The sequence below is a fragment of the Trichoderma breve genome, chromosome 5 (genome assembly GCF_028502605.1).
Source record: "Trichoderma breve strain T069 chromosome 5, whole genome shotgun sequence".
In the NCBI taxonomy this organism is placed as follows: Eukaryota; Fungi; Ascomycota; class Sordariomycetes; order Hypocreales; family Hypocreaceae; genus Trichoderma; species Trichoderma breve.
Window position 1 is genome coordinate 3,874,784 of NC_079236.1, and position 11,951 is coordinate 3,886,734.

The 11,951-nt window shown below is 45.2% G+C and overlaps 1 protein-coding gene across 1 annotated transcript; it reads left to right on the forward strand.

The window, feature by feature from the left end:
• Nucleotides 1-9,555: 9,555 nt before the first annotated feature.
• T069G_08808 (bacterial low temperature requirement A protein (LtrA) domain-containing protein) lies at nucleotides 9,556-11,908 on the forward strand (the record flags this gene model as incomplete). Its single annotated transcript, XM_056176018.1, has 7 exons — nucleotides 9,556-9,720; nucleotides 9,801-9,925; nucleotides 9,992-10,059; nucleotides 10,130-10,234; nucleotides 10,291-10,668; nucleotides 10,741-11,393; nucleotides 11,453-11,908. The coding sequence occupies 7 exons, from the start codon at nucleotides 9,556-9,558 to the stop codon at nucleotides 11,906-11,908; spliced, it is 1,950 nt and encodes a 649-aa protein (XP_056026967.1).
• Between the last annotated feature and the right edge of the window lie 43 nt (nucleotides 11,909-11,951).

The following is an 11,951-nucleotide window of genomic DNA, read 5'->3' on the forward strand; positions in this document are numbered from 1 at the left end:
GTACTCGGACAAAACGAGTTCCGTCAGCTAATGTGTCAGATTACGGCAGTTGTCAATCGTCAAGGCCGAGCGGATCGCCCTGATTCCTACCTACGTAGGCGTAGTGATTGGAGGAGTTAATAACTCCTAACAACTTAGTCCAAGATGTATTTTGCAAGGTAGATTTCTTTACTAAAAGATGAAGACAAAACTTGCCACTGAGACTCTACCATAGCAGCTCCGCAACTTGTGCTGAGACTACGTTACTGTCCTGAACATCATTCAGAATAATAATGGATCCAACATAACGCCGATGTTTCCTCTTCAAAACAGTAAAGCCCCGATGTGTCTAAGACAAACAAAGGGGTCATGATCTGACAAAGTTCTTTTGTCCTTGTGAGAGTTGACAGGGTTCTGTTCAAGTAGTATACAGTTAGCTCGAGGATCTGTGGAGCATCAAGAATTAGCACTCGGCAAAATTATAAGAGTCGACATCGGCGTTTCTGAATAAGAAGACAAGGATTATCAAGTAGTACACATCGTAACTTATCTAGAGAATCTGACAACTAATAACGATACTACGAAGACTAGCATGATATGTTCCAAACTCCGACTCCGCATGACAACAAATTAGTAGGCCAAGACTTACTGCTTCCTTATTAGTGGAGGGTCCGGCAGCTCGGCATCGGAGTTGGATATTTTGTCAAACGCTCACTTGGTTGTTGCCAGGATCTCGACGTACAGGCTGCTATCGGAATGCTACGTGATCTTGCCATTGAAGCACGTTCCAGCGGCAAGTTGCGGTAAGGCTGCCAAGAATATTGATCCCGCCACTCACCGTTGTTGATGGAACATCATCAATCAACCTGGTCCTAGATTTTTAAGCATACCCAAAATAGCAATGGCGTTGATAGAGCAAAACCTGGGTTACCTGTATGGAACTTCCCCCGTGATCAGTTGACTGGATCAATCTCAGTCGGCTCATATGCCGTGGACAAAGACACCGGTGGGAATTGAAGTCAGCTTTGTTTATTCGCCGCGAGACATGTCTGCCTTTATCCTTTGATGCTACTGCATCCATTTACAGCATAAATCTCCGTGTTGTTGCAAAGCCACGACTCAGCGTGCTTTAAATCTGAATCCTACTCGATCGTATCTCATTAGCCACCAGATAGACTCGCCCTAAATCACTTTCTAGCGGACGTTGGCCAGCTTCCAGTATCCAGTGTGGCGCATGCGAGGCGGGCCGGTAACTGCCGGATCAGCAGCCGTCGCCGAAGAACAGATTTGCCTTGGTTCAATGATACAAGTCATTTCCCTTGCGCTGTACATTCTGATCAGGCCAATTGACTTTCAGCGCTGAAATTTCCGAATATGGTTTTGGCAGGCCAAAATGCTTGCTGGTTCTCCTTTTCCATCACTCGTTCTTGAATGCTGACACCTGCATATTACTGGAACTCGGTACGTGCGTAGCCTTTTATAGACAGGGGATCCTAGGCGCAGGATTGGGATCCTTGCTAAACGACAGCCTGGAGAAGCCGCTGAAAGATTTTAGCATACCTTCAAAAAGCCATGCTCTGCGCAATTGCTCAATCATTTTAGAGGCCGTTAGTCGTGACTACAGGTCAATGGCGGAAATACCGAAGCACAGTACTTTAGGCATTCCATTTTTGTAGGAGAATCTCCGAAACAACTAAAGACGCCAGCAAGCTCAATGAGAAACGCCGGGGTATTGTAACATTCCCAACCTTGACATGAAAGGCCTCGAACAAATCTGCATGTCCACCGCCACGTCTACGTATGATGTCACGGCCGCCAGTTGCCTGAGATACTATTGACAACCATGATACGGGGATTAATGCTATGGTCCATCAGTATGAAGTACAATTTCTAGTAGTTGTCAAGTAATCTCCTGATCTTTGAAGCCAATGCAAGGCACAAACAGCGTTACATTCTGTCTTGGTGTTAGTAAAAACACCAGCACGAAACACTTGCCTCATATGGTATGCAAGTCCTGCACACAGCGTTCGGCCAACTCCGACGCTGTATGCCAGCTAATAAAGATCCAGATTATTTCCGCGAGCCTTTGACCCAGTAACTCGGAGTAATGCTTATTGAACTCGAATGCCACAGCTGGGATTTCGGTACTTTTTTTCTTCTTTCAACACACGGTACAGTAGTGCAGTCAGATGCTAGCTGCTAGCATACGAGTACACGGAGAAGCGGCGACGCCCCCAAAGTCCGATCCATACAAGAAGTTATCACTAGCAGAAGAAGTCTAATGCAAGTTTAGAAGAAGAAAGGAAAATTCTGTTAAATTTCTGGGTACGGAGGATTATTTTGTAAATTGCGCCCGCTATGATGCGCTGACCGTAGCAATCGAATACTAATAATGCGCTGATTGCCTGGATACTAACCGACGACAGCTTATTCTTATCACTATTCAAGGAGACCTTCCGATGCACCCCGTTCTTCTCAAAGACAATTGTTGGAAATCAAACGAGAATGAAGGACCGTATATATGAGACACGATTAGTGAAGCACCAAAATATCGTTGAGCTCGCAACATTTCCGTCAATTGTAGGGTAGATATTCGAGACGCGTCATCCGGCCACATCTGCATGAGATGCTCCACCAGTAAAGACCGACTGAGGGCGGTTGCGAGTGCTAATGCTTGGTGGACATTAATCGAGATTATTTTAATCTAATCTATAAGTCAATTGGCTCTATCGTAGATCCAAGGAGCCGTGTTCCGGTTGTGACTTGCTTGCATAGACGAGCTTGCCGAAGTCCGAGCAACAGTAATCATCTCAATAACTAATCTTTCTTTTTGTGAAAGCTTGGGTGCTCTCAAATAGCATAATCATGAAGCGAGTATCTAATAATTTATCCAAATCCCAATCGTTATTACTTCATGTTCTTTCTTTTTCTTGACCTGGGAGTATTAGGGGCAAATGATGAAGTATATGATATCGAAACAGCATATCGCCTACTAAAGCTGCGTAGTTGGCAATTGGAAAGATCAATAATTCTCACAATACTATTTGTTTGCTATTTAAGAATAATTTCACTCGTGCAGTTATCTTTACAAAATTTTTAAAGTTTCAAGCCAAATAGAGAGGGGGAGTTGGATCAGGTCATGCAATCAAGGTCACGATAGATGTCAAGATGCGCATAGCATTAGGCTCTCCTAGCTTCAAGACAACGCTGGGTTTGTGAAAATAATGCCGAACGTGATTGACACTGAGAACTGCTTTCGCCTCTCCACGCTGTGATAGCCAATACCGTCCATGTGTCTAGCAACGAATCCTGAGATAATACTTTCGGGTTTGTTATGTGGAGCTACCATGGGTATATGGTGGTTTTTGAAAGCCCCAGTAACAGCTTGAATCCTCGCCAGCTCGTAATACTGCGTCGTGCCATAATATTACACTCTCTTAAGTTTATTTTATCGCACAAATTCCGCTGCGTGCATTCGCGCCTCTTTGTGTACACAGATAGTGCCTTCTTCCGACGGAGTTCATAAGATACGGTACGCGTCGCAGTGCAGTTCTTCTATATTCGTGAGTACCGTGACTTACATGCCGTCTACACCTTTCCAAGAACTTACCAGCGAAACGAATTGGCTTTGTCCGATTTGTGGAAAATCTTTCTCGAGAGATTCAATCGTTGCAGAATTCACATGAGCGTCAGTTGTTGAGAAAAGCCTCCAGTTCATCGAAGACAGCGATTGTTCGGTGTCGCTGCCGCACCAGAAACGACCCCGACGCCCGAACCAAGAACGACGCTCAAATTCCAAATTCCAAAGCTAGTTTCTAAGGAAAAGCGCTTTATTCGCTAAACCCAGCTGTTGTTTGCTTCCGATGTAGACCGAGTTTCTTCAATTGCCATCGTTAATGACAGCGCAATCTCCGCCAAGCCATCTAAGCACCGACTCAATAAGTAATCGCGAACTGTCCGAATCATCAACACCCAAGAGACGACGAAGTGAAACATTGAACCCTGTTTTCCAAGATGTATCGCCACTAATCAACGTTGACGTACAAAACAACGACAGTGAATGTGCTAGCAATGCTGCTCCGACACCGCATTGGCGATACAGCACGTTTCGTGCTTCCATGGACATCATTAAGAGACAATTCCTGGAAGATATAAAGCCTCTGGTTAAGAAATTATATATAACAAGAACAATAGCAAACCCATTCAGCCCTCTCAAAGTAGTTTTACATAGCCAATGGTCAGTACATGTGGATGTTGAGTGATATTGTCCCATATCCAGCGCTAACCAACTCTATTAGGCATTATCCAACTTGGGCGACAAAAGGGATAATATTGCGCTTCGTGCGGTATTAAACACTAGCAATCTAAGTCTGTTACAGCAACATAAGACACTCGGAAGTTCTCCCTTGCTGTCAACGTCAGATCTGATTCCCTTCAAAAACGATAGTACAAGCCCGAATTAGTAGAAAGGACTTGGCCAGGCATGGAAGCAAATCGTAGGACCAAGCGTGATATTTCATTGCAACATAATGAAAGCAGCGCCAATTATTCTTCTGGTGGGAAAATATTGCTTCAAAGCTTTTCGGCAGCAGTTTGAGAACGACGAATCTTGTGCCCTTCAAAGAGTCAATCTGGGGCTATATATTTCGACAAAGCCCATCGATTTACGTTGTATATGACAAGTACATGGGAAACATTAGGCATTTAATATTCTATAGCCCCTCTGCTAGTCGTTCTTTTTGCGGCGTGGCGGCTTTTGATGCTGAACATATCGATTTTACATGGAACGTCACAGCCACCATAGAGCTGGAATATGCCCATGAGATGTCCAAATCTTGGTAGCCTAATTACCTTGGTAAGCGGAGGACAGAAAAATCGAGACCAAGAAGATTTCGAACACCCACACGGTAAATTATACGCCTGCTTTTTGAGATATCTGCTACTATAGCTATATTTCGCTAATATTTACTACTATATCTACATTTCTCTAGTAGCTACTATTATATCTTATATCTATATTTCTCTAGTAACTGCAATTATGTTAATATTTCTCTCTAGTAAATGCTATCGTAGTTGTACGGTAAAATTTAGGTGCTGGCTGAATACTGGGCATTGCCCTGCAAAAGTACTGGACCACTTAATGAGCTGGTCGTGTGCTTATATTACTGAATGTATGCACTTATCTATTTTGCACTCGCTTTCTCTGTCCCCCGCTTGCTTGGATTTGTGTCATCCAGTGAATGTATTGCTTTTAAAGGTATCCTATGGGCTGATACACGGTATGAAATAGACAGCTCTTATGAGGCCGCTGCCTGTGAAAACTACGGGCTTTGCAAGACAGCAACATCCCAACGGATAGTAGTTGGGTCAATATATGCAATTTGCAAGCAATCAAGACTGATGACGCAGTTTCTTTGGCATTTCGTCCGCTTTTACCGATCAAAGTTGAGTCTTGTTGACTTCCGTATCTTTAACTATCGTTTGTCGCGAGCTCCGACACAGCGAAAAGGGGGCGCGTTACGCGGACAAAGGACGCATCCCCAGGTGTATTTTCGCATTTCTCGTTGTTGAGGCCTCGTATACTCGTAAATTAAGCCTGTTTCTACTGGCAATATTAGTACGTTTAGAGGATCAGTGTGACTTCGCATGCGGCCAACCTCACTGCTTAGGTTATAATTCTGCAAAATTGGAGACATGGGTATGTCCCTGATGTTCATATAATGGAAATATGAAGCCATATTTAGATGCGAAAGAGAAGTCTAACAAAAGATTCATCAAACTCCGTTAGCTTGTGGTGAAGTCAAAGATACGTCCTCAACGATTGATAAACAATGCTACTTCTGAATAGTCCGGAGATTATCTCATCATAATGATACGAAAATTGCTAGCTAGGCTTCTATCCACGGTGATTCAGGGTGGAGCTATCTGACCACAATGAGGAGAAGAAAGCAATCAATATTCTGTGTAGGGTCTGGGGTAATCCGAATGGAAAAGAATCCGAAGGGCAGGAAAAGGAGAGGGTGTCGGACTTCCCCGGGATGAGTGGTCTCACATCGCCGATTCAGGGCTGAAAACAAATCGTATCCCGAAATTCTCCTTGAGACCTCTTTTACCATGAAAGCAATACGATCATGCAGTCTCTCATACGGCTAACTTCGTTTTTGGCTCAGAAGACTGGGGGGTTACGCCGTCTAATTTACCAAACACGAGGCAATCGTTGCAGGTGGTTTATGAGATTTTGTTACTAACAGAATTCCTGAGAGGATCAAGTGGAATCCCAAGACGTACTAATCCGCACCATGCGTTACACCCTGGACTTGGCAAAGCAGTATCTAATATCCTTTCCCCTTCACATTGTGTGCTAGCTTATATATCTCACATAACGGTGTGGAGTCTCTTACGGCAGCAAAATAGTAGCGTACCTGAATTCTGGATGTTAATATGAAAGAGTGCTAATTGTCTCTCAGGATAGCAGATGCTCCCTGGCCATGGTGTTGTAATATCTCTACACGCGCTGTATGAGAAGTGATGGTGAAAAGACACTAGGTCTGTGTCCCTTTGAATGATATATCAGAATCGGGTAGTGGCAAGATCGTCAAATATTACATCCAAGGGTCAAAGAAAGTAATGCCGGTTTAGCTCAGACAGACGAATGGAGGGTGTGTGAAAAGAGTAAGACTGGAATGAGACACTCCCTCCAGGACGAAATGCGCAGAAAACCACCAGGTGTGCGGGATACAACCTATAGCTCTCTCAGTACAGTACGCGTTATTGAGTGTTCAAGTCGGCTTGCCGAACTTTGTTACTTTATTCTCTTTGTCATATCATAGAAGGAGGAAGAATTCGACAATGACAAATTAATACATAATGACAAGTAAATGATACCTCGGTATTACCACATCTGAATGATCCTTCATGGAGGTCATGCTTGATTTCAACCTTTACATGGGTCGTGAAAAGCACAGATCCAATCTCGGTTTCATGGGTCAAGGGATAAAGTGAACCACACCATCCAACTGGTACTGTACCCTACCGGCGACAGAGCCTTGTAGCAGAGTTTTCTTACACTGCCAATCCGATACAATGACAAAACTTGCTGCTGATTCGGGTTGGTACAAAAAGTCTCGTCACAATCCTTCAAGCTAACTGCACCACTAAGAACGCCTGGTGTAACTTGGCCCTGTGTTTTTAGACTCTCGCTGAATACACCTGTTTCTGGCAAAGATTGATCATTGGGTGATTTCAATCGAGAAAATTTAGTCTAATCTAGAAGGAGCATGGGGTAAGACGCTGTCGGTAGCATCATTGCAAGTCATAGTCTTTAAGGGGCTGGCAGGCCAGGAAATGAATTGTGGCCTTCACTTGATGCGTGTAGATCACGCCTTTGTGCCTAATAGGCATCAGAAAAACGTCAGCCAGTGGAGGCTGACGAGAGAAGATCCAGGAGCATCTTTTCCTGAGATAGGCCACGATATGAGCATCAAATATTGCTTACACGCGGCCGACCCTTGTCTGCTTGCCGCGAGCCTGACAAGGCAAAAATTACTGACTTTGACTCCCGGAGTTAGGGTGTAAAACATTTGGGGCATCTTGCGGCTTTCTATTGGTTGGCAACCGGATTCGGCTCCCAAAAATAGCCTGCGTTTCTGCAGTTTTTGTCTCTTTTCGTGGGATCAACTGTTAGTCACTGCCATCGCGATTAATAATCGCGCTCAACACAGATTGAATCATCACGCCATATGCGGTTAATAATCTTGCTGAATATGACTTTGGAAACTCCACTTGAAAGAAGCGATTGGTGGAATTGCTATTTTACCTAGTTATGTAAGCCTGTCTGTATGATTCATGGCCCATACACGCGATAGTGTTGAGTCTATATGCCAGCAGTCGTGTCTGCTGATAACCAGCAAAACTTTGCTCTTGCGTGATTCCGAGAATCCTCCGCGTTGATTTGGCCCCGTGGGAAATAACGGCTTGGTACATTTGATTAAGACATCGGAATAGGTCAAGCAGTTGTAAAGTTTTACATTCCACCGGCAGCCAGACTTACAGACTCATTTTGTAGAAATTCGCGCTGAGCACATCTTCCCATATTGTACAAAGCCAACTCGCGTATCCTCATAGCCAACTTTACTAGCCGTTGGTTCTAGACTCTAAGAAACAGACTCTTGCTCTTTCGACCCAATTGAGACCCAGGTAACCATGTCTTCAGCAAGACACCGGCTCTGGGAGTCCCACTTGGGCCGTTTCTCGCGTGCTTGTCTGTCGCTTGCTAGTGGACGGAGACCTCCATAGCTGTGAGCCAAAAGCTAACGCGATCATCTGGTTTTTCCAGCCCAAGTGCAACAGCTGTTTGTCTCCTGACAGGGGGACTGCAAAGGCTTATGTGCAAAGCTTCGCAAAAAGGAAACTGCAACGATTGCTTGACGCATCGTGAGGCTCAACCAAATTACCAAGGAGCACAATAGTTGGGTGTCATTGAAGAAATAGGCCGGGTTTCGGCTTCAATCGTGTGAGGAGAGCAAGTCTCAGCCACAGGGTTCGCGCCAGAAGACTTGCAAGGTCTCGTCAGCACTAGCGATAACTCGCAGCCGCCAAAAGTTGACACGAAATGGCTAATGAGCCGTCGAAACAGGTGGCCAGGGACTTGGTTGCCGATGACTTGATTGCCGGCAGTGTTTTCAATTCTGCAGCAAGACAAAAAATCACGAAAACTAACTGCAGATATTCATTACGAAGGAAGATTTGCTCCACTCGTAGTCTCATGTTACAACAGTGCACAGCAATGCACAGCAGCCGTTGGAAAACACTTTTGCTACTGAATGATCTTCGTTACCTGTATTGTCTCTCTCTTGCTTCATTCTCTCGTTGCCGTTTCTCCGCAATCCCTACACTTCTGATCTATATTGGATCTGAACAGACGTACTCAGCCACGATCTTCTTTCTGACCCGCTGGCGGCTCTGAAAATGTGTGGTGAACTCTTTTACTGATTAGAAGCTCAGTAGGCGGAGCGCATGGGGGTCATATGTACAAGTAGATTCACCAGTGGGTGCGGACTAGGGTATCATTCGCAGAAAGCTTGGATATTAGCGTCAAGGATGGCTGCTCTGTGCCTATTTTTGCTTCAGGCTATGCGCTTACCCCATGCAAGCTTCCATTAGGTTGGGGCTCTCTTGAATTATACTCTTTGGGCACCCTACTTACCAGCATCACTGGTAAAGACGGCATGCCTATCGGTAAGCTTGAAAGGAGTCAGGGCTGAAAGTGGAGTACCCTGCTTGTCTCAATGTGATGAGGCTCTGGCAAGGTCTTCGGTAGATTTGTACCGCCTATTCTATCTTGCCTTGATTGGGTGTTATTCTTAGGCCCAACGTGGGATAGTTGTGCTTCTCTAACAGACCAATGGAAGTTCCTGGTAGGGCTGATCATCTTATGGTTGGATGGTAATATTAGTCGTTTTAAAGTATTAATACTCGAAGCCGACACCACCATCAGCTTTTCTTCCCGACATTCTTCATCGTTTGTTAATTATAGAGTGGATTGGTCATCTCTTCACACGGCAGTTGCTGGACAAGATGGCAGAACACGAAGGTCACTCTGAGGTTCGTGAGAAGCTGCGGCTCATGAAGAGCCCAGTTGTCTTGTCTGAGACCTCTGAGACCTCCCATGGAGGCGCCGAGATGCCCAATCTAGCCAATTTCGGAGATCGTTATACAGACAACTCTATCCAATTCATGAGAGTGAGTATTTGTTTCTCGCCTAAAGATTTTTCACCCCCCACATGAACAAAATTTTCTAATTGGAATTCTCCAACGTGTAGCACGAAGAGGCCGGCACACTGGAAATCTTTACCGACCTTTTCTTTGCAGCCAATTACGCCGTTTTTTCCAAGACACAATCAGTTACCAGTCATGAGCGAGTTGCATCATATATTGGATACTTTGGGTTGGTTTTGACAGGCACTCGTCGTTCACGATTGTGGATATGGGGGTACTAATATACTCTTGACAGTATGCTCTGGATGACTTGGCTCGTCGTGGGACTTTATGATGTCCGGTTCGTAACAGACAGTATTTTCGGTAAGTTTCGCATCTTTATGTTGTATGTGATAATATCAATCAGGTGACAATTTCTAACCGACGCATATAGAACGATTGATTCGAGCCGTCCATCTTGGAGCCTTTGTTGGATTTGCAGTTGTTGCTCCGAAATTTGATCCCAGCAATCAGGATGTAACAACCATGCGAGCAATGTGTACGTGGACCGAAACTCGTGTATATACGGCGGCATATACTAATCTTCTTTTGCAGCTCTTATCCTAATGGTGTCTCGTTTGGGCTTAATGATCGAGTATGGCAGCATCCTTTGGCACGTCAGACGATTCAAGAACGTCCATATTTCGTTCTATGTCCAAATGTCCATCCACTTCATCGCTGCCATGATATATCTCGGTATCGCATTCCGCTTCACCAACTCAAAGGAGAGCAGAGTATTTGTTACCTGGTACGTCGTTGGTGCTGTGGAAGTCCTGTCGACTTTCGGAGCGGCGATATGGTTCCCGGTCCTCAGTCTCGCCAAAACACACCTGATGAATCGATTGTTTCTCTTGACTGTCATCATCCTCGGTGAAAGTATCGTTGTCTTGGCTGACAAGGTAGTCATCATCGTCGAGAACCCTGACTCTTGGGGTAAGTTACTTTACTCATCTCCAACCCCCATCATTCCTGAAGAATGCTAAGCAAAGTGTACTGTGAATATAGACGCCTCAATTATCGGAATCTTGACTGCCGGCGTAGCAACAACCTACATGGTCTTCTTGATCTACTGGGACTGGATGAAGACGGCATATCTGCCACCCCTGCGCCAAATGCTCTGGACTTTGGTTCACTTCCCATTCCATCTAGCTCTTGTCCTCTTCATGCAAGGCTTTACGCAATTCATCCAGTGGTCCAAGGTCATCGACGTGTTGAACAACTTGTCTACGAACTGGATAATTTTCGACCCAGTCAAGCTAGCTCATACTACCAGTGAGAAAGTACAGCAAAACCTGACGGCCGAGCTGAACAAATTCGAAAATTTATATCCTCCAACGTATGTCGCAACCATTGAGCTCATCCAGGAGGCTCTTGATAATATCACGGACATTCCCAATGCCTTCTGGCCCAAACTGGGCAAGGCCCTGACGATCGATGACTATGACCTGCCAGACGATGAGAACACTTTAACATTCTATAACCTGTTTTCAGGTCTACTCAATGCCATGGAAAACAGTGTCTTTGCGGTATTCGAAATTGATCTCCAAAAAGAAGCTCTCAAGGAAGAGAGAGAAAAGGGTGGTTCATCAGAAGAGCAGTCGCTGTCCGCAAATGGAGCCCAGATCGACGACGCGACCTGGGAGCGATATAACCTTGTGGTATGTTATCTCCCAAGCCCGTATCTAACACCACGTCCGCTTGTATTAATCGTGAATAGTTTACATTTGGTTATATCGCAGCCGGCGCTTGTCTGGCGCTGATGGTGCTTCTCTCAATCATTGCCCGCGTTACTCCTTGGAAGCCTTGGCCCGTGATCCGATCAATTATTTACCTGCTTCTGGCTCTCGGCATGGGTCTTGTTGCCCTGCTCAATCTCAACGACGATAAATTGAGCGCGTTCCTGAACACTCCCTGGCTTCTGCCCACGCTCTGCATTGCTTGGACTGTTGTTCTACTCCTCACGCACATTCACCACGATATTCCCCTCTTCTTCAGCAGACGTAGCCCTAGACCAGGGCGTCGCGATACCATGGAGACTAAGTCGAACAATGATTCCGAGCATGCGCAGCCGATGGTTCACAACATGGACGATTCGACTTCCTATGCAGGCGCGGGAATGCACCACGGATATCAACCAGCACCTCAGGCTCAACACGGAAGTGAATATGTCTGATTGTGGTGATTATCTTTTGAAGCGGCGATTTCTTTTCTTTTCT